Source organism: Lepisma saccharinum, chromosome 25, assembly GCF_977018435.1.
Source record: "Lepisma saccharinum chromosome 25, izLepSacc3.1, whole genome shotgun sequence".
Taxonomy (NCBI): domain Eukaryota; kingdom Metazoa; phylum Arthropoda; class Insecta; order Zygentoma; family Lepismatidae; genus Lepisma; species Lepisma saccharinum.
In genome coordinates, this window is record NC_139253.1 from 36,963,690 (window position 1) to 36,988,390 (window position 24,701).

Consider the following 24,701-nt stretch of genomic DNA (forward strand, 5'->3'; position numbering starts at 1 on the left):
ATGCATGTCGGTTTGGACAAGGGGAAGGAGGGAGCCCCAGAAGAGGTATAAAATCCTCTCTCGGCGCGCATGCATACCTAATCCTGGAAGGAGGGTCCTCGGGAGCCCAGCTGAAACGTTATTGGTCCCGCCTCGGCACGTGACTTTGCGCAGCGCTATGGGTTGCAGAGGAGTCGCCATTAGACGATGTCGTGTGTTTGAAAAGTTGGGGATTGCACTGGATCAATCGTGGTCTTATTTAATACGGTTTGAGACGGTCTAAGCTGCTCTGTAACAGGCTTAAGGCTTGTTTTATCTGAGGCTGCATTCACTAACAGATTTCTGACAGCTTAGGTGAGTTTATTGTGTTTTATCTCCTTTAAATGTTCAAACACAGACATTTAAGAAGATTAGAAAGACTGATCTTGATGTGTTATTGACGATATTACAGTAAGCGTACCCACTTAGTGTTGTGACACCTACAGCCTTTTATTTTTTTTATTGTTTTTTCTGCATTAATGTGTGCATTACGTTCGATATCTTTTTCTTTCGTAGAAGAGGAGGTGGTTGGTGCCTTATTGGTTTAGGAGTTTTGTAGCAAAGTGGATTTTTTTCTTGAATGGTATTAGCGCGTTGAAGGAAAGCGGGGAGGGTGGAATTCCTGCATGGGCAAACTGGTTTTTTTACTAATTGGTCGAGTGGGCGATCTCCGGTTGAGTGATTTGAATGTAGCAGGTGATAATATGACACCTCTGACCGTGCGGAGGCTAGCGGGAGACGCTGGGGAGGGGGTGGGTGGGGGCGTTGATGTGATTTACGTCGCGTCGAGAGGATAATGATGATGAGGATGAGGATGAAATTGAAATCCGGAATTAGTATTGTCAATTACACCGCGACTCTCGCAATCATTTGCATCGCGACCCCTCGATATGAAAGTTCGCAAGAATTTCTTGTCGGTGCTCTCGAGATACGATCTGGAAATTTCAGTGCACTGAACGATGAGGTTTGAACCCCTTATTTTGCAACCGCACCGTTCGGGGAAAAAAGGAGGGACGACCAAGATACCATCATCCGCTGGGGGTAAAGAACCCCTTTTAGTTTTCTTAAGGTGTTAGGAACCCGCAATTAGACGTCATGTCACTATGCGAGTAGGCCATACCTGGCTATCACTTCCATTATACACGCTTCGCTCAGTTTATTCACTGGACCGCGTTCCCTTCTTTTTGAGTTTCCACGCCTTCATTTTTCACTTCTTTATTCTTCGGGAAAGGGGAGGGGGAATCACGTCATATCAAATTACGAGCCGGACTTTAACAACCATGGGTACCCTTATTGTGTGTGTTTGATCATGCTTTGTGTGTACGTATGTGTTGTAGAGTGCATAGTTGTTAGGTGTAACGCCTTTAAAAAGTTATCGATTTCCAGCGACAGCTACACCAGACAAAAGTATTAACTTGAAAATACTTTGTTTCGATTCATATGCGTTTGTGCATTTTATTACGTTCAAAAAATTGTTCGGCAACCCTGACTTTACCTTCATGAATATGTCGAGTATATAGAAAATAAATATCTCGTCATTACTTGTCTAAATCGATTCTGGAACGAGATCTGTAATTGTTTGTGATATGCTTTCTCGAATGGAAATGTGTAGCAGTCGTGCGAAAAGGCGAACAGTATTGTGGCAGGGGTCCTAAAGCTCCTACTAAATTAATTCAAATATACACAATTATAGAACTCTAACACTTGATCAGTGTATAAGTTGTTTTAACATTATATATAGTAAAATATCAGGGTAATTTCCAATGGGCTATTTAATTTGGATCGCTGCTCGCCAGATCAACATGTATAGGTTAACTAAATTTGCTTCCTCTTAAATCAATTCATTGGCAGTATTACAGGAAACACATTTACATTTATGTAACACGAAAAAATATTCTCAACGTTGCCATTAAGTCACTGCTACAATTTCCCCTCTCTTGGAGGTTTCCGCACATATTTCTGAATACAGTCTGCCACCATTCAAATTGAGCCTAAGTTCAAAGTTTGTATTTCGGATTTCAATTTTTTTCGAAAGTTTTCCATGATACATTCCAGCCAATTTCTTTCTAAACTTAGTGCAGCGTCAACATTTCCCTTCGCTTTTTAGTTTGATTTAATTTGATGTTTGTTTTTTAACGTCGCGACGATGAGGATGAATGATGATATGATGAAATTGATGAACGGACACTCGCAAAGAACTTCCATGTCAAGGCCGGGATTCGAACCCAGGCCACCTGGCGTCGCAGCTCGCCACGTGTTTTAGTGTACGGATAATGTGCCGATAAATGACATTAATAAACGTTACTGGATATTAGTTTGGATCAGTACGATAATGATGTACGGGTTACGAAAACCCGTCTCGATTTCCAGACAATATTTGTGTGTTTACCGTTTCACCCCCTTAGTAATCATTTGTCATTCATAGTCGCGATTGGCATAACAGTAAAGTTAGCGACGTTTATGTAACCTGTGGAGCATTACGGTATACATTTATTCAAATCAGACGGTTTCAATAATAAAAAAGTGAAAAAAGTACGAGGAAATTAAGAATCACACGTGTAGAATCGTATGAGGATAAAAACCAACAGGGGTCTAAAAACCCTTACTAAATTAATCCAAATATGCACATTTATATAAGTTTTAACACTTGATCAATGTAAATTGTTTTATCAGGGTAACTTCCAAAAGGTTACTTGTACTGCTGCCCGTCGAATAAGGATGTATACCTAGAGTCGCTGGTCTCTGACGAAAACGCTTGGAATTCGTATAGTGGAACCTCACGAATGATAATCCCAAAAGGAAAAGTGTGAAGTGGGGGGAGAAGAGCAAGGGATAAGTGCAAACTTATGTCCTCGGCGTGTAGGCACTGTGATTAGCCTCGACGTCTGTTCCGCCCCTTTCCCGTCGGCGAACACTTGCCCTCTACCCGTCGGTGCTTACATTTGATTACGGCCCTGCGGAAGAAGCACCCTCCCCAGCTACTTGAAGCAATCAGCCCCTAATAGCGATAAATCAATTTCAAAGTTAGCAAAGCAGGGAACGTGCCATTTAGGCTGCAACTTTGAGCTTTGGATTAGGAAAAGGAAAGCAAACACGCATCCAGAACGTTCTTGCGGTTGACGCTCGCACTTGCTTCCGGCAAAGTACGCCGTTCGGTTATGCAACTGGAGGGACGCGCTGTCGCGGCCGCGACGGATAACCAAAGAGTAACTATTTATATTTTGGTTATTTGAAGTCGCTTTTCTACCTCCTGGGACGATGTGTATGACTGAAGTGATGAACAAATTACAAAACAATGATACATCAAGGTTTGAACATGCGACCTCTGGCTACGTGTCGCGTGCGCTGACCACAACGTCACAGCGGTCGGCAACAGAATAGTAATGGTGATGAGCAAAATATATTTCAATTTTTAATTTTTTTATATCGCTTTTACAATAGAGAAGTTCTATCAGTTAACCATGTTTACAAATACAGTGTATTCTTTACTCATTATTAATGACATTTGGAAGAGTATGCAAATTTACGTAAAAGCTGTTACACAAAGGCAGACTTCTTTTATTTTAATAAAAAGAATAATAGACCTACAAAAAATATAAGAAGTTGCACGCAAGAATGCAAGCCTAACCCATACAGGGTTGTACAACGACGATGCTCGTATTCTAATTCTGAAACTTGATTTTGACAATCTTCGAGTTGTGTGTATAGTTTCCGTAACGACCCTAGACAAATTTTCTACAACAAACACATCTATTTTCGAAATAACTAATACATAATATAGAGCGCATCTTCGAAAATTAAGAAACCTTAACATTCCGGTAGTAGACCTTGAGACACACAAACATTGTTGCAAGAACTAATTCAATGATGGTTATTGACCTTTTAAACCAATAACATACCAAAATATAATTTTGAGACATTCACTCTCAAGAATAATAACCGGTGCTAGGGTTAAGGTAGATTGAACATTTACGTATATAGTTGCTTGATCAATTCGCTAATTTAAAATTAATAATATCTGACGGCGAACTCCTATCTTCTGTTACACAAATGTTTCAATAGTATTTGAAGATTAGCAACTAAATCGATACAAAATAAGGAAAATCCTGAGTAATTAGAAGAAATAAACAGATATACCTAAGAGAAAAAATCATTTTTATTGGCACAAATTCGAAATCGTCCTACTGTTTGCAAAGCTCTTGAAGTTCTATTCACAAAATTCTCAGAAATGTAAAAGTATATACGGAATACTATAGGTTAATAATATTATTTTCTAAAAATTGAGTAGCCCAGGTTGCAGCTTCATTTCCCGAGAGCTGTGGCCCATACCGATCCTCATTTAGTGTCGTCATTAGGTAAATTCATTGCACCGAATCAAAACATATTTTCTACAACAAACACATCTATTTTCGAAATAACTAATACATAATATAGAGCGCATCTTCGAAAATTAAGGGATATTTCGAAACAACTGTTGCTGGAACTGTAATATGGTCCAGAAGAAATCTTAACATTCCGTTAGTAGACCTTCAAGTTGGGTTTGAGCCAGAAACGACTTTTACAAAAGCATTCCCCGTTTTAAGGAACAAAAAACAGATTTTTCATGTTTTGAAAAATTGCATCTGTTTTAAAGTACTCGAAAAGCCTCACGAGAATTTTCGTGTGCATTGCACATCTCACTATTTGTATATTTCCATTGAGACCTGCACTGACATTAATCTTACAGATATGTTTGTCCTATTTCACTTATTCATGTCAACACAGATTGTACATTGATTACCGCATTCTCTTTCACAATAATAATATTATATTGTATCCGATCATGACTTTTGGCCCTGTACAAATATATTCGTATTCCAACTCAGTTTTGATGTAATACAAAGTGCTGATTGCAGAGAAGGAAACATTGTCAGTTTCAGAGAAGTTACTTAACCGGGGTTAGAATCTAGAACTCCTGGGGTGTTAGCCGCTACTTTAACCACCCCGCCACGGATAATACCAATGTAAAGAAAATATAACACCAAAATGATCTGAGTGGAGAGTTTTTTTGAAAAATCACTGTTTTCGACTCGGTTCATTGTCTGATATTACTATTAAAAATATAATTAGTAGTTTTATCAAAACATTTACAAGGAAATTAGCAATAGAATCAGTTATTCGAACAAAAGATGCAGTGAAAACATACAAATCATTTTTTTTAACAAAATGAATTAAATTGGATTACAAATATAACTTTCCGCTATATTACGTCCTAGAGTGATTGCAGTCATTCGTTTATTTGCCTGTGTCTATACGAGAGCAAATCCTATGGAAATCAAAAGAAATGCTCAGTAACTGACTTGGTATTGTAATATTCGTAGAGGTGGTGTTTTCAGTCGAGTGAGTTTATTTGCTTCCTAGCATGATTATGCACAAAAGAAAAGGAAGAATATCTTAAAGTTCTGCAGAAGCGTCCACTATAGGCCCATTGAATAAAGAACAGAATATGCACAACACTTGCTAGAATAATTATAAATTTCGCGCACTGAAAAATGTAAATTAAAATAACTTTATAACCAATACGAATAGAATATCAAATGGGCGTTAATAATGTAGAGAATAATTACCGATTGTTGGTTCACACAAGTAATAAAAAATTACACTTCACATTAAAAGAAACGTATTAGAATAAAACTATTAAATTCAAACTAACATTACAAAAAAAGATCTGCAGTCTCATAGCTAAGTTCACTGTAGCCATAATAAAACAAGACGTTTTAATATATACGTATATTTTCACTCCATTTTGTGAAAAAAATATGTAAAGTTGGTTTTATATCTACTTTATACTCAAATAAGTTAATCTGGCCTTTTCTACAGATCAAAGTGAGATCCGAGCAACTATATAAAAGGCCTCCGTGGGGAATCGAACCCGAGACCCCACGATTACAAGGCTCTATTTTATGATTTCCATGCATGTCAGCAATGTATACACATTCTTATCTGTACCCAATTACAGAATTTTAAATGAATCAAAAGGATTTTGTTGATAATGCAGATACGTTGGTGAATGTATGAAATCTAAGGAACGTCTGTCTAATTAAATAAGGCTTTAAATCATGCATTTCCGCTTTTCGGTTAACTACGAAAACTCACGGCGCTGCAATATTAAGGATACTTTTTTGAAATGTTCAGTTACACATACGTGTAGTTGTAGGAAGCTTATCTTTTTTCAGATTGTTTATATCGATTGAGTACAGTGTTATGAATTGTTAGTACAGTCCCGGATATTTCTGGGTTGTAACAGCCACACTGACTTTCAATGGAATAATTGCAACCCAGAAGTGTTTGTGACTGTACAAACAGAATTAGTATTGTATTTTGTTTGTATTTTCATATTTTGTGTCCTGTAAGTGCCTCTTTAGGATAATCGTGTCGAATGGTGATGAGATGAAATTTATGGGACACTCATAAACATCCATGGCTGGACAACGCCTGAAATCTTGATCGATTCATTGATTGATTTGGTTTATTTTAATTCGCTTTTCTCCCACTTTTGGCTAATCGCGAAGATGAGGATGTAATTGGGGAAGGGACATCCATGCCTAGGTCGGGATTCGAACCTGGGACCCCTGGCGGCATAGCCCGCTGTGCTAATCACTCCTCCACGGAGATCGGCGCCTGAAATAGAAGTTGAGTCAGCATTCAAAGCGGTCACCAAGATAGCTCACCATATTTTGTGTTCGGCCGCTCTCAATCATTATAAATAATAATAATAATAATGCTAAAAGTTACCATTGCTAAAAAAATAAAAATAAACTAGAAGACACGTGCTTCAATGACATGAAACATATTACATTCAATATTTAAAAAAAAAAATATTGATTGATTGAATTGTTGTTTTAAGTCCACTTTATGCACAATAAGGATAATCGGGACTGGACCTACAGTTTGAAAGGGGATCCGAACCACTGTGCCATGTGCCTCCACTAGGTATCGAACCCGGGACCTCTTGATTACAAGGCAACAACGCTACCACTGCGCAATCGTGGACACCCTTTTAAAAAATTGAGAAATGTAGAGAAGCCAGTCAGCATCTTCACTTGTTCTGATGTTCCTAAAAGTTCATTTTCTGTGCGCAAATTCTTCAATTTTATTAACGGTCCTTAAAAAGAAAAAGAAGAGTTTCAATTTTCTGTGTCCAATTTAACTCTGTTCTTTTTTTAAAAAAAGTTTGTATTCAATTCCAGAATTAAAACATATCTATTCATCTACAGCATACTACAAAAATAACTGGGATTTTGCAGCAGAGGAATGAAATTACGAAATCATACAACTACTACAAAACCAGTGGCGTGACTACGAATTTCATAACGGGGGCATACACCTTTTTGTTGTCAGTGGTACAATTAAAATATATTTTTCCACATGCAACTTCTATTTTTAAAGATAATTCGATTTAATGTATTTCTATTTCTAATTTTGTTATTATATGCCGATTCTATATCTCCTTAAGCGAAGCGCAACCACAAGGGTGAAGAAGCAATGAATCAGATTAATAGAAAACAGAAATTCGAACCAATTCTAACCACTGCGCTACGGTGGCTGGTACTAAAGTGCATATTTGAATGCAATATATTTTAGCATTGTTCGAACAATAAGCAGCAAGAAGCGAACTGTTCAATTGTTTGTTTTTGAGTACACTTTATACACAGAAAGGCTAATCGGGACGGAATTTACAGTTTAAAGTGGGATCTATGTGCCTCCACCGGGTATAGAACCCAGGACCCCATGATTACATGGTGACAACGTTACCACTACGCCATCTGGGAGGCGTGCAAAATGTTATTAATACATTATTATGACATTTGTCTATTACTAGATGTTAGCACTCAATTAGGTATTTAAAATAAACTACGGTAAAAATGTAGATAATTCCAATCATTAAATCAATGGTGACTGGAATTTTTATTTTTGTACTTTCGTAATTTACATCGCTTTCATAGAGTAACCATGGCAACGAGAGTGAATAATAGAAACAGAATGAATCGAAAACGCCTTACACGACTCGAATCCTGCCGACCACCGTGGCGGAGTGGTTAGCACAGCGCGCTACGACGCAAAGGGTCCTGGTTTCGAATCCAGGCCTTGGCATGAGTGTGAGTGTGAGTGTCAATTTTATCATGTTCATCCTCAATCATCCTCATTGTCGCGATAAGTGGAAGAAAAGCGACGCTAACTAAAAATCAAATCAAAGGACTTGAACTTTATCGTCTTGGCGTTCTGCTCCAACCACTTCTACGTGGAAGAGTGGCAACTTAAACTGTAGCAACCAGGTATCAAGTATTTAATGAAATTCGCGCACGTGCAAGTCACTGCTTGTCCCTCGTTTGTCTCCTGGCCTTAGTGTTTTACATTAAGCACGACCGGAAGAAAGTCATGTACTTGAAATGAAAGTCATTTACATCCCATGTATCAGTATTACGTGATTACTACACCTTTTAGACGTAATTACCAACACTATCATGGCGATCTTTAAGTAAAATAAATGAACTGTTAAACACCTTGGGACATACGTTTTTATTGGATGAATAAAAGCACTCACGTCTTGTAAGGAAATGAAATGTGTATACATTGTAGAATGAAATGAACATACTTTTTAATACTGTACATATAAAGTATGTGTTTGATTTTTGTTTACACTAATTAAATTCTACTTTGGCGCAGGAGAGTTTTAGCGAGAGTGAATACCAAATAGATCCTTATTCTCAGCCGTTACGCTTAATTGATTAATTGATTGCTACAGCCACCTTGAATTACAGTTTAGGACGGACAAACCTCAAAGCTGAAAATTGTTACAATTTAATAGCACCTTCAAACGACTTTAATTTCTAAGACACAGCTATCTATTTATACACACAGACACATAAGTACCTACATATATGTATACTTTATATATGTACGTATGTATGTATGTATGTGTATGTGTGTGTGTGTATATATATATATACACACAAACATATATATATATATATATATATATATATATATATATAACACACACATGAAGTGCGTGTTTATATTAGTATTATGAGTATTAGTTTAAAATTTTCATTTGTGAATTGTACGTCTTGTTTGTAATATCACATCTGCATACTTTACATCTATTACTATATTTTGCGTCTCATGGTCGATTTAAATGCTTTCTAGAAGTACTTTAAAAATAATTAAACAGAAATATACGTTGATATTTCAAAGTTCATGACTCAAATGAAAATTTAATTAATTACCGTGTATTAAGCGCTACCAGTTATTTTTTCTATTTTCATTGTTCACAATCTCAGTGTAAAATGGCCATCTGTGCTGTATCTGAAATATTCTCAATAAATAAATAAATAAAACTAAATAAATAAAATATACTCATATCAATGTTGTTAGATTAATTTTAAAAAAATAAACCCTGGACTTGGGCAATTGAAACTCGTCATTTCTGTATGGACATAGTAACGCGAGGATAATTCGGCAGTTAAATATGAGGAACTCAGTCCAAAAAAAATTCAAATTGGAAAAAGAGGAGTCTGCGTTAAACATGCTACTGGAAAAAAAAAAGTTGCTAGACTGTGGCCTTTGGCACTTTTGAGTCCAGAAGGTAAAGAGACGATAGAAGTGTCGGCAACATTTACGACATCCTACGATTAATTTATTTTTAATTTTTGAGCAACCCATACCCTTCCCCCCATATACGCTGTTGTTGCATGTGAAACAACTAGCGATTCCCGTCCAAAGAAATGTATACCAGTTCGTTGTATACAAGAAAGCATGTGGAGATGACACTAACTCAGTAACCACATACAGTGGAAGCCAAATCCATAATTATATCATCTCTTAACCGTTTACCTTACGCAGCAAAATTCTAAACAAATATTCTGCAATCTTTAATACTTATACATTAATTTTATATTTTAACATACACCTAATTTTCTTGTTATCATACTGAAATCTATCTTGATTCCGTATTTTTTGCAGGTATCATATACTGCGAAGACAGCAGTATATATTCTGCAGACTAAATTTTCGTATTCAAAGCGCATTATTATTATGTGGTATAGGTCAGTACTTTAGAACATTTATGCATCTCTTTTATAATCCTTGATTATTCTGTTAGTTTGTAGTAGTCCTCGAAGGAAAAGTAGAATTTATTTGAACTATCAGTTGTGCGTCCTTTATTCAGAAACTATGCCAATGAACAAATTTATTGATTAAAGATACCGTAAATTTATTTTCTGTTAGGTTTCTCGATTAAATATTCACTTTCTATCCTTTTGAATGTTGTATTTGTGAGATTTCCATTTTGATATATGTGTAAAAACTGAACAATGTTCTTAACTTGGTAAACATAATTGTATTCCTTCATATGTGATTTTATGCATCACATAATTGACCAAGTTTGCTGTTTCAATTTACATTAAATCTGCTGGTAACATTTTATTATTCTGAAAGAACGTCCTCTAATACTCGTAAGAAAAAAATATCGAAGGCATTTTCTTGGTTATTTTATAATGCCATACACTCTGATACCTAGCTTGCCCTAAAGGTAAAATAAACTGTGTATCTAAATGTCCATTTTTCACTAAGGATTACATTATTATTTTAGTCCTTCACGATTTTGTATAAATCCGTCGCACATGCAGACATTAACACAATAGCTGTCGGGCTAAACACAATACCCTACATGGAATTAGAATATAAGCCATTTAATCGTGAATATGAAACTAAACAAGTTAGTTTACGGCTTCCATATATTATAATACGAGCAAGATAACTTTTAGATTCAATTCTTCTTCAAACTGACAATTTGATAGGTTTCACAGGGCGACGTGAGTCAATTCGAACTTAGGATTACTGACTTCGTAGTGCGTAAGGTTGACCACTGAGACTGGTTGATGTTATACTGTTAAGGATATTTCTACTTTAATTAGAAGTTTCTTATTTCTTGTTCGTATTTCTTAATATGCAATTTAGATTAGTTTCACCGTACTTCGTATTTCTTATTGGTGCTTTGCTGAAAAAATAGTTTCTACAGATTTACAAGATTTACATAAATGAAACGATACGTGTACACCTTCCCGACTCGTTGTCATCAGATGATGACAGTGTTTTAAGTAATGTTTTTAGCTTTTTGAGAAAAACGGGCTTTTTACACCATCTCCGAGGAAAATTTTTACTGTTTCCTTACCTTTTAATGTGTTGTGTACGTTTAATGTCCGTGCAGATCCCTTTAAAACCTTGCGCTTTTAACTTTTCTCAAGGAGCATTTTACACTCCCCTTTTCAGGTACTAATTTTAGATCAGCGGTTTATCCTCGTAAATTTGAAGGGTGTAAAATGGCCATCTGTGCCAAAACAGCAAAAATGTATAATTCATGCATTCATTAATTCATACTTGTGAACACGTATCCAGAATCTTTCTCTGGGAGGGGCTCAGAATATGCTGAAAGTGTATAGGCTAATAGGATGTGTAGATTTTTCTACATTATCGCCTATATTACTTTTTTGTTGTAAACGTTTAGCCAAGTTTGTTTGAGGTCCACTTTGAGCTCAGATAAGGTAGCTGGGACTGAACCTGCAGCTTAATATAGAATCAAATCACTGTGCATGTGTCATCACTGGCGTACGCAGAGGGGGGCTGAAGGGGCTACAGCCCCCTTCAAAATTTGAAAAAATCAACATTTTTAAATAAAAGCAGTGAAAAACCTTAGTTGGAAATGTAAACCCTCCCACTAAATGGTTCCCGATTGCCATTTTTAAGAGTGGAAAGTTCTAAATGTATGAGCTATCTTATTGTGCATACCGCCCCCTAGAAACCAGCTGTATACTATCCATCTTTACAATTCAAGCCCCTGCCGAAAAATAATTCTGCGTACGCCAGTGTGTGTCATCACCAGGAAACTCTTGCTTACGGTGCTTGTATTAACAAGGATCCTCAGGAAAGATTTCTCCAAAGTAAATTTGTGTACAATGTCCTCCACTATGTCACTATCTGAGGGAATTCCCAATGGTATAGTATTCACATTATCGTCCTGTAATCAAGATATTCCGGATTTAATTTCTAGCAGCGGCAGCAACACATTTCGTTTCATATTTTGTGTGCAAAAGAATGCTTTGTTTCTTTGGAAATAACCATATCATGACTTTTCACAATACAGTGGAACCTTGATAAGTCGAATTTTTTGTAATCCCCTTGAATTGTCCATAACACTCAATACTAATTTTACCTCAACAACTCGAATAAAACCTTGATAAGACGAATTTTTGTACAGTTTATGGGATGCCGTTTCAGCTCAATAAGTCGAAGGTAGAGTATGAAAAATTTCTATGAGTCGAAGTTAAATTCTAATCACCTCTATATATATAACTCGAAGTTTTAGTCGCACGGACCTCAATAAGTCGAAGTGTAGGGTGCGTACGTACAATGTAAGGTGATCAACAATCGTGTTGGGACTTGAACTCCCCCACGTTCAGAAGGGTCAGTAAACTTTAGACCTCTATAACTCAAAGTCGGCGATTTTGACCCTCAATAACTCGAACCTTGGTAAGTCGAAATCCTTGATACCTCGATTTTTTTCCTTTCCCCCCCCCAAGTTCGAGTTATCAAGGTTCCACTGTACATAGTCATTCCTTTTTGGAGGGGGTGTCCCTTCCGCTTCACCTTCGCTCTCTCAGTTACAAAGAATAAATAGTGTGTTTTAAAAGTCCTGCAGGATTCTAAAAACCTATAACTTTTAAAGTAATAGCTTTATTACAACGAAATATTGTTTGTTACACAGAGGAAACTTTAAAATTAATGTTTGATGTGGTTTTGTTCATCGCCAGATCTCCAGCTGGAAACTATTCACGTCCAAACACTCTTGCAATCTTCGTTTGAATTCGAGAATTGCATTCTGACGGTGCTCGTCCGGAATGTTGTGACCGTATCTTGAACTTCAGATTGTCAAGATCTGTCGGTTTCTCTGCATACACCTGGGTCTTGACATGTCGCCACAGCCAGTAATCGCAAGGCGTAATATCTGATGGCAAGCCATAACACGCACTGAGCTTTTTCCTGCATCGACGCCATCTTGGAATCACTTAATCGCGTGATCAATTGCACACATGTCATTCAGCAGTGTGGGCAGAACAAAATATGAAATATTCCTCTGTGTAAAAAAAAATCATTGTAATAAACCTATTACATTAAAGTTATTGTTTTTTTAGAATCCTGCAGGAATTTTAAAACACACTGTGCACTAATTTTGTTAGAAATGTTTAGCGCGGACGTCTGTGGAAAATAATACTTTTATTAGTTTTTGTGGCAATTCGAAAAAGATGGAAGTTGGCAGAAAGTATTTCTCTCTTCTCCATTGCGATCTGGATGGCAAATCGATTACTGAACGTTTATTCCGCGTCGTTTCATTGTTGAGTGGAAAATTGTGTGGAGGGAGAATCTCCCTTCCCTCCCCCGCTACGGACAATTGAACAACGGGAAGCGGCCTGTGGAGAATATGGATTGAAGAAGCTTCCATGTTTTCTACCCAAATAAAAAAAATGCAGATATGAAGACTTCAAGCAGAATTTTCATGTTTATGAGTGCGGAAAGATGACATTTCAAAAAAATATAATAAAACTGGTTGCGTCGCATGATCGATTTGACAAAAAAATTGAAAGGAGCTTGCGCAGGCGTGATCCGTGTAGTCAACCAGAATGGATTCAGCGTCAAAAATTCTTACTTCTACGTTTTACTTTTTACATTGGATGCACTTGTCTAATGTACTGAGCGACAATCCGATCTAGTGTTGGCTTTGACAACTTGTACTGATAATCAAATATGTGACCAAAGACTTCAAATGGCAAAAGAAAAAAATCATCCCCTAGTAAGTTTACATCATCTGCATATGCTAACAACTGAGTTAAACGATTTAATTTTAGTCTTTCGTTAGTTTCTATTGCCTTATTAACAGCAGATTCCAAGGCAAAAATAAAGAGTAATGGTGATAATGAATTGTAAATTTGTCAGACATATTAATACCAACACGAATTTTACTTTCTGTTTCATTATTGCATACTTTTATCATATTAACAAGCTTCTTAGGTATTCCAAACCCGACTAATATATTATATAAGTTATCTCTTTTAACAGAATCACATGCTTCTTTAAAATCAATGAATACCTGATAATATCACCACTTTTTCTCAAGTGTCTGTCTGGTGTAAAAAAAATGATCTATAGTTGATCTGTTACGTTTGAATCCACATTGATAATCACCTATAATTTCATTAGCATATGGGGTTAGTCAAAAATACATCACTTGCAGAAACATTTCATTCAAAGGTAGAATTTTATAACTTTTTCGTATGTGTATCTATATAGGCTTAGATAAGGGTGATATGTTCCTGAAATATATAAAAACCCATGTTATGAACAATTAAATAAATTAAAATAAATTAAAGTGGTTCTTTAGACCATAGGTCTATGTGCATATTTGTCTGCTTCTACGTGATTGAGCATATCCTAACCATTTTCCGTCTATATTGAGCATATTTTACTTTCTCAAGGTACAAAGAAATTATAAATGTGTAATGTTTACACCGTTTCCGAAGTGAGTTTCTTATTTTCCTTCATGTTCACTCAAGTTCTTGAATTTATTACAAAAATGAATTCTCGGCCCTGTAACCTGCCATGTGGGGAAGGCAAGGGAGGAAGAACATTATACATATATTGATATTTGGAATAAAATAATAGGCCAATTACTTTCACATTTCACTTCTTTGTTTTCCCTCTGTTTTTTAATTCTTAATATCTCACCCCTCGAAGTAAGCTATGTAAGTCATACTTCATTATGAGAAAAATTATAGTTCTTATTCATTCTTTTTAAAGAAATAAAGGGAATAATTATGGAAATTTTAGGTCACAAGTGCATTTTATTTTGTATATTTTGGCAAACTTATAATTCATAGAAATCCTAGCATTACGAATAATAGTGCTAAAATTTACTTTATTAATGTGATAGTTGAAAAACCCTCTGTTGTTTAAAATGATGGAAATATATTTATATAGAGGTGTGTTCAAACTATGCGTCTTCATGCCCCTGAGCGTTATGGCTGTATGAAAAACCGATAATGTACTGTTAAGCGCTGTGAAAATGTGAGATATACATGAAAAGTGTTGCCGTTGTGGAAGACATTATTGCATGTAGAAAGTCACATCACATAATATCTCATTCCATTTTTCTTATACAGTTCTGTAATCTCATTCTGATTTTGCATTTTAAAATTCACAACAATGCAAGCTAGTGGTGTAAGTAAATGACTATATAATTTTTAAAAAATACGGACCAAATCGAATTTGTTCTTTTTGCGTAAACTTTGGGCACATGAGCATCGAACCGAAAATGTACATATGAAGGGCCACAGGAATCCAAAAAAAATTGAGAAGCCCTGATCTACCATCATATTACATGATATGCCATGATTTATTATAATTGGGAACTACCAATTAAAATATTAATGGAAGCGATTTTAGGGTGTCTATATTTATGTAGTATAATTATTTTTTATTTCTCTAATACCGTATTTTCAAATTTCTTTCCTTTGCATTTATATCCACTCACAGATCTATAATATATGCTATTTATTTACTTTTTACTGTCTATTATAAAACTATCTCCTTTCATTCTTAATCAGTTGTTTGAATTGCAACACACCTTTAATGCATAATAACAACTATTAACTATGTATAATAATAAAACGTCCTTGCCTGTAAAATAATTTATTTCGAAATTTCTACTCTTCAAAAAGTTAAATAAATTTAATAAGTGTTATTCTATTTCTAAACAATACTCTAGTCGAGAAGGGCTTCTTAGAATTTGATGCGAGCCAAAAACTTTCTTTCTATTTTGAACGTTCTGAAGAGCAAGCTTATCAGATGACGTCAATAATGTCAATAAAACTAAACATAACATGAAACCATGCTATATTGAGAAAAGTGGGATAGAGGAGGGGCAGACGTTGGCGAAATTGAAAATTGTTTAGAGAGTATTGATGGAAACTGGAGTCAGGAGAGATAAAGTACACGTTAAAATAGTGTGGGAGGATGGCATTGAAACGCACACGTGCGGGGAATTGAAACGTAGAAGTCGGCATTCTTAGACCATTAGAGACTGTAACAGAGAAAGATGTTAAAAAGTCGAATGTGTAGAAATAGATTTTGTATAAATTGCAATACAAGATGGGAAATAGTAAGTGGTATAAATATCTGAAAAATCGAAAACAGGTAGTGTACTTAGAAACTGTTAAGGGGGATGAATGTAAAATAAAGTATAAGATAAGAGATAAATGCAAATTTTAGTTTTAATAGCCGGACACCCGTGATTAGAGAAACAAATAATTAAAGTACGTGAAAGGGTAAAGACTTTTATTTGCATTTAATGTTATTTTAGGTAGCTTTTAAACCACTCTGTTTAACGTTAATCACTGAAAAGGGTGAATAATGATTAGGTGAAATAGATGAGGCTTTTCCTGATTTTTCTTTAGTCATTAGACATATAGTAATCAGGGCAAGGCCTGTCAAGCGCTTTTCATGATGTCAAGTAGCTTTCCAGTTAATATCACGATGCTGGGCCAACAGCGAAATTTTGGAGCTAACACCGGGAATCGATCCCGTGACCCCTTGCACCAAAGGTGGGAACGCATATAGCATTAAATCAGCTAAACAACCAGCTAATTCAACGCACTTTTGCTTGTCGTTTTGTAGCGGATGTGCTAGAAGTGTTTAATGATCGGGAATGCATAACTTCGTCGTACGTTATTGCACTCGACTCACTATCTCGCCTCTGAGAGTACAGTGTCCGAGTTCCAGTCACGATATGGCTGTTTCATTTCATCTATGATTTCGCGATTAACCTAAACATGTATAAAACACAAACACGTAATTTGGAAGGTTATTTCATCCCACATTTTGACGTATAGGCAACCAATTTTGCTTTTGCGTAAAGCACGGTCGCATACATCCTAGGATGACGGCCACCTTACATGGACCACCCTATGGGGTCATTGATCCAGACATGAATCTAATAAAGCCACCCTTCAGAAGCAATTACCAAGCATGTGGGCGACATTTTCCTTCGGATTGGATCCTGAAATCAAACACTTTTGTAGGAATCCAATTTGGAAATGCCCTATCCTTGTAACTCTCCAAATACGACAGCCGGAACAGCATCGTTCGAATCTCCATAAGCTCTCTTCAGCAATTAAACACGTGACAAACCAGCTTATTGGGTGCTACGAGATTCCGTAATCACATCAAGTCAATTGCCACAAGTTGTCAGTGAAGCTGATCGATACGTAAAACCTGTTATTGTATGAACAGGGCGGCTCAGCTACAAGGCTTTGTGTGGTGCGTTAACATGCGCAAAAGGAATAACATTGCTGCACAAAATCTAGGGAAATCATTGCATATTGCATTATCATTGCGTGTTAGTCTTGTAATGCACTTTGTGCATCAATAAATAGTTAACATTGAAAAAGAATGAAACCATACCTTTACATTCACAATAATGTAATAAGTCCGTAGTTTATAGTAGACACTTCATAAATTATTATTTATCCGTAGTCGAAATTGTCTATAAAATATCGGATAGTGGCTGAAAATGTACTGATGTTAGTGACAATTCATATATGAAGCTAAAGTTATACTGAATGATGACTGTGAGTGACAAATTAATATGCATGTAGTTAGTATATGTGTGTGTGAAACGTAACGGCAATATAGTGTTAGTTGACTATATTTTGTTTTGCAATTGCAAATTAAATTACATTACTATAATTTAATTTGCAATTGCAAAACAAAATATTCTGACTACCATGCTACAGGTCCCGGGTTCGATCCCCGGCCGGTTCAAATCCGGGAACTTTTCTAACGTTGGAAGCGGAACGTCAGGGGCGTGATGCTGATCACATCATCCCACTCACAACCGGACCAAGAAAGTTTGGGGCGTTACCCCTACAACCTCTATACGCCTTCATGGCGTGGTGCTAAGCACAGGGGAGCACTTTACCTTTACCTTTTTTTAAAACAAAATATAGTCAACTTACGGAAAAAAATATTGTTTTTGTTGTAAGACAATAGGCTATATGTATACAAAGTATTTAGTATTATTGGTGGAATTTTTGTCTTGGCACTTGTAATTCGTGAAGAATTTCACGGTAATTATGAAGTGTTTATTTTTACCTAGGAGTCTATGCGCTGCTGTTTCATAGTAGCAATATTTTGAGAGTATAAATTTATGTGACCTCGTCGCACATTGCGATGAAATAATAAATAGGTCTATGTATACATATTGATTAGATAAACGTGTATGTGAATATTCTGAATCTCTCCCACTCGAATTATCACTAATACACACATATACTGATGAGTGTAGAAATCGGAGTTTACTATATATATATATATATATATATATATATATATATATATATATATATATATATATAAAGCGTTGTATATGTATCACACATAGAAATACAAGACCTGTGAGATTCTATCACTTTCTGTAATACTATTATTGTAATTTTCGTTACATTGAGGATAAGAACAATAAAGAAAATTTACTAAAAATTCTTCCTTTAGAGGATGAATCAGCTATTGAATTGTGTGAGTTCAGCTGAGCTCCCACTCATCCATCTGGTTGGTTTGCTAGAGGCTTGTTCATTTCCCCAATGCTCTTCTCCAGCCACTCCAAGGGCCGGAGGAAACTCCAGCTCTTTCGAAGTCCCTCATGCGAAAGTTCTTCAGAGTGCACTACACGGAAATTTTCTAACTCCGCTCAGCCTCTCGCTTCCCATAAAGCTAGACAGACACAATTAAGATACAAAAAAACTGCAAGAGGTAAACGATTCATTTTTCTCTAAAAATTTTGAAAATTGAATTTGAGTTTGGTATTACTACGATGAATGTTACACTTCACTGTATTTCTTTATTTTTATAAAGATTTTCCTTCGTGTTCTTCATAGGAAGCATTCCTAGTTGTACAATGCTTGAAGTGGAAATTTGAGTTGTGGTGTTTGTTTCAGTTACGAAACTTTAGGACAGATGGAGGATGTATTTTATGGTTTAGCACGGTGACAAACAAATAGAGAATGAAGAGTACTATACTATTTCTAAACTATCCTTGCTGGGGGGTAGACCCCCTCTGCACCCACCGAATTTATACTGTTCATTCACAGTTAATATTCATTAATTTATTTATTTTTAATAAATATTATGATCAGTTTACTATCACTTATTTGAATTATTATTATTAATAATTTTTACCGGCATATTTTTCTTGTTTGTCAGTTTTGAGAATGGAAGAACATAATCTCATTTGTAGTGCCTTTTAGATGGCAACTTACCCGTTTTAATGCACTTATTCTTTATGTCTGTCCAACAGCCTAATTTAAATTTTAGTGTATTTGAAATTGAAGACTAAAATTGGTAAACGCTGTAAGTGCCAAAATAATTCAAACACCGTTTTCCACGTTAAACGGTGAAATGTTCCATGTTTTATTATGTGGTAAACGTGAAAAGTGGCTGGTAGCCCTCCAAGTAGTTCAAAGGGCGTGTAAAGAGGTCACTAGTGTGCACGTTCTTACGGGCTGATGTGCGGAACGATGCGATTTCCCATTCGCTTTTGGCACTTACAACGTTTACCACTTTCAGTCCTCAATTATTCTTGGATACTGAGTCCGTATACCTACGGTGTATATATATCAGATTATTTTATTTATCATGGAAACACTTAGTTAGATTGAAATTTTCTATATAAAGTAACTACTTACTTAAAAAAAAATATCCAAAGTCTGTAGGAGAGTCGTTAAAAACTAAAAAGAAAAATCAAAGACAGAACGTAGAACGATTAATTTTCATGTAACATCCTCCAACCAAAAAGAAAAAAAAACTAAATGGAAATCTCCCTTTGAGTAAACCTTTAAGGCAACAAGCCATTTTCGCCATGTTTGATTTGACCGCGAGGGATAACACCCCGAGGTGTGAACTCATAGATGCTACAAAAAAGGAGGCTTCTGGTTCTTCCCTATTTCTCTTCCCCCTTTGAAAAAAGAAAAGTCCCTCTCCCCCCCTTTCCGTCCGACTTTACCCAGTGCCCACAGCAAGTTAGTCACCGAACTTATACGAGGTTCACACGCTGAGCAAACAATGGTGCGACACAGGCAATCGTTTTCTCACACTGCTATGAACACTGAGTAAATACAAGGGAAAAATGTACTGTGTACTAAAAGATAAAAAACACCATGTTCAACATTTATTTGTTGCACTGATAATTACAAAAAAGATCGGTAATATGAAATGTGTTCCAAATACAATATCTCCATTGTAGCTCTGTCCATTATAAATCAGATAGAACCTTTGTATTTTCTCAGCAAAATCCAGCTGTTTCAAAATGCTACACATGAAACTAAAGGATAGTAGTTTTGGTGTGCTTAAGATTCTAAGCATGGATGTTTAATAAGGACTAGATTTTTTTAGTTTCGGTAATATATTTGCAATATTTTCACTAATTTTCGAGTTTATAGAGCTTGAATCAACTATTACTTTGCTCGTTCGTAATCTTATCTTAACTATTGCAACTTTATGTGATACTTTGTTTTGAAGGAATTCTAAGAGATGATGTCACTCTCCGTTTTAGAAAAAAAATATTAAAAATTCGAATTATTTTCTGTAATTATTATGTTGATAATCTCTAAGTAGGAAATTTGTTGCTATTAGTTTGTGAAAACTGTTGAGTTACGGCAAAAAGTTAAATAAATAAAAACTAAGGAGCTTTTGTGAAAATTGATTTGTAACTTTCGATCGAACACCCTCCTTTGTTTTCATTTTTATTATTTGCATTTTTTCCCCCACGATTCTCTCACTTGGCAGTATCACACACACAAACACATATAAATTTATTACATTGTTTATAAAATATGTATGATAACCACTAGCAAACACAGGATTTTTTTGGAGGGGGAGGGGGAGGAATTGTAAAGTTGAAAATTAAAATTACATCAATAGTTTCATTCTGAGGAGTGTGATACACATTTTATAAATTAGTTTTAAAAGTTATTCACCGATTAAAATTGTAATCGCAGGTCATTTTAAGGGGGGGGTTGTTGCTTTTATTTAAAAGTTTTGATTTTCTCGAAGTATCGGGAGGGGCTGCAGCTCCAATCAGCTCCCTCTATCCGTACGAGACTGATGATTGCAGGGAGTGTATTGGTCTTTTAAAGTGTATAATGTTTATTATCATATCACATGTAATATGTAATTTTGCAAGGAAATTTTCAAGTGCAACTAAAAATGCTAACCAACATAAGCGACAATAATCCATAAACAACTATTTGAAATTTCTGTTCTCTCGTTCACAGGCCCCCTATGTGGCCCAACAGCCTAGCCGGAGGGTAAGTGTTTTTCTTATATTACCCATTCAGAAATCACAATGTACATTCATTGTAGCTAGGTATGTATCTTTGCAATGATTATATAATAGAAACTAGATAAATATGAAAGTGCATAAGATGCAAAAAAGAAATTTGAAATTGCTGATAGGTCAGATGTAGAACAGAACAGGAGGTATAATGAAATGTGTAAAATTCAGCAAACATTTAATGTTTCCAGAACATGTTAAAATAATCAGAGAAGTGAGTTGAAAATATACTTAAAAAATTGAATCATTTTGGCATATTATGTATTAAAAATTAATGAAAGCGTAGGAATGAGAATGTTTCTAGTGAACTTTAAAATTAATTCATATTTTAATAAATGTTCGAAATATATGATTTAAAATTTTCTCGTATTTCCAAAGAGAAGGGTTGTATTTTTGAAAACTTCGTATAGGAGAGTAAATATTAATTTAGCACGATACTATTAATATGTTACACAGTAATTTTTGCCAATGTCAAAATTTTAAACTTCTACATATGCTCGATTCCACGAATTCGAATTTGTTGTTAGTATGACATAGAGCAGCGGTTCCCAAAGTGTGCGCCGTGACTCACTTATACAGGGGCGCCGCGAAATGTTCCTATATTTTCACTGAAAAGATACTTACTTGTTAGTCCACACATGGTTTTAGTACTTTTTACACATAAGATGTTTCTGAATTTGAAGTGTGTGTTTATATTTTAACTTAAGGCAAGCTACATAACCACACTAACTGAGCTTTGCAAGTGTTATGTAGGCCTACATTCTAACTTGGGCGATGGGGAAAATTCTTGAAACACTAAGGGCGCCGTGAAACGAAAAAGTTTGGGAAACCCTGAATAGAGATTGAACAGACTGTTCTTAAAAGAGATCATTCAAATATACAGAGTATAAAGCACTACGATATTCATGACTCTTGTGTGTAATCGAGTGCTACGTGCTAGGGTCATGAATACTGTTTGCGAAATAGGAATTAGTGGTATTTGTTTGTTTTTATTGACTTCTTCATAGTCGAAGTAGAAAATATAACACTGGACTTTGGGAGGAAATGATATATACTGTATTAAAATCCTAAAGTAATAATTAATTGCCGGCCTGCGTGGTGAAGTGGTTAGCACATCGCGCTACGACGCCAGGGGTCCCGGGTTCGAATCCTGACCTGGGCATGGATGTTTGTGAGTGTCCATTCATCAATTTCATCATATCATCATTCATCCCCATCTGCGCAAATTCGCCAAAAGTGGCACAAAAATTGAAGTAAACTAAAGCAAATCAATCAATCTAAAGTATTAAGTCTCTGATACAAGGATGGTGCTGAGACGAAACTTCGTACATTCTCGACTCGTCTCTTAAATTCTCGTTCTCGGTCATGTCGAAATAATACATTCAGGAAATACAAAAATGTAATTATTAAAATAAACTAACATTTTTTTGCACATGTCCGAATAAGTCGCATAGTAAATCAATTTTGAAAAAGTGAAATTCTTATACATTCAAATTTACTAAAGTATCGAACTTCTTGGTCTCTCAACGTCATCGTATAGATACTGCAGCTTCACTTAACAAGGCAGCAGCAGTTGTCCAGATGGTAAAGAGTGTGAATATTAATGGTGGAGCGCCAGAGTGGCTCTTGCACGAATATTGATGGTAGAATTCCTACCTGAGACCACCCTTCCACGAACTCGAACGAGGGTGTCCTGAGTGCCAGTGAGGCAATATACTGTTGCCTTGTAATCAAGGGGTCTCGGATTCAATTTCCGATTGAGGCATATTACACAGTGGTTCGGATCCCACTTTAAACTGTAGGTCCAGTCTTGATTAGCCTATCTGAGCATAAATTGGGCTTCAGGCTCCGTTAGACCTTTGGACAACGCCAGCCAAGCCGTTATAGAAAAAATCTTCTCCTTTCCAAAAACATCTATGATATTCCAAATTCTAAAACAATTACATCTGCTTAGAATTACTTCTACAGGATTAACGGAAATATTCGTGTGGCTTGATTTCGCTGTTCTCTAGGGAAAATAGGCTTATGTAGCCACGAAACTATTGCGAATATCATGACAGCATCGAAAGCAAACCACACGAAGATTCACGCGAATTGTCTAGAAGGAATTCTTAATAGATGTAATATTTCCAATTTGGGATTTTTTTCGAAAACGGCTTGTCTGGGTCGGCCAAAGGTTCAGTGCGGCCTTAAAAACAAAACCTTTATTTCCAAATGAAAAAGGAAGTTAACAACAACAGCAAGGTATAATGTAAAGAAAGAACAAAATATTGGAGTGAAACATAATTTTAGGCCACCAGTGGCTATGTTACTTAGTAATTGTTGTGGCTTGAAACAACTGGAGGGCAAAGAAAAATGGAAACACTTGGAAAAGTGAGAATGTTCTTACAAAAAGTAGAGGCGCAAAAGAATTAGAGGACGAGTGTAAACTTAAGTGAAAAAAGACAACAAACCAGATCTTCTATGATAACACCCATAAGGAATGGGTGGAAAAATGCATACTATAATGAAAGGGGGGATACAAATTGATGTACTAGAGTTGTATATGAGAGAAACAAATAAATCTAAATTTAAAACTAAAAATAATCTAAAACCTACAAGATTGTTCAAAAATGTACAGAAAGACGCACACGTACATAAAACGGTGTTATATTACAAAATAGTGTATAAAGAACTCGAAAAAGTTACCAGTTATCGTTTAATTGATGATGCATTCGATCATGCAGCTCAGATTTCTGAGATGGTACGTGGCGCTATAAATAAAACCTGGTGCGAAAGTTTGAAAAGAACATGGAACTTCCTGCGGAAAAGCGTCAGGTTTCATCAAATATCTAAGGCTCTCCAGAAGTTGGGAATCCGGAAAGTAAAGATCGATGAATAGCGGAGGCCTCTCCTTTAGGCTGCCACAATAAAAGAATCTCAGTCGAGTGAACTAGGTATTAAAAAGAGGCGAGGGCGAAGTGAATATTGCGGTTACAGGAAAAGTTAGGAAGCACAGCAGGAACCCAGAATATTGTAAGACAGCACGTCCCGCAAATATTTGAAGAAGCGTCTCGTGCAACAATAGTTCATTGTTGTGGATGGGTTTAATTGCAGTTAAAAGGGGGGAGGAGGAGATGAGGGTTGACTTATTTCCCTCCGCCCTTGCCATCTTTCTAAGTGGGCACTTGAGTAACGAGCCCCCATTCAACCTCTCCCAGGATCT

General features: G+C 35.9%; 1 protein-coding gene across 3 annotated transcripts in view; it reads left to right on the forward strand.

The window, feature by feature from the left end:
- The first annotated feature begins 209 nt into the window (after positions 1–209).
- LOC145978935 (homeobox protein OTX2-B-like) overlaps positions 210–24,701 on the forward strand; it is an 81,176-nt gene continuing 56,684 nt past the window's right edge. For all 3 annotated transcript variants that reach the window (XM_083111932.1, XM_083111933.1, XM_083111934.1), the window contains exons 1-2: positions 210–333; positions 21,438–21,470. In XM_083111932.1, the coding sequence (XP_082968058.1) occupies positions 21,445–21,470 (26 nt within the window). In that variant the 5' untranslated portion in view covers positions 210–333; positions 21,438–21,444. The remainder of the gene's footprint in view (positions 334–21,437; positions 21,471–24,701) is intronic.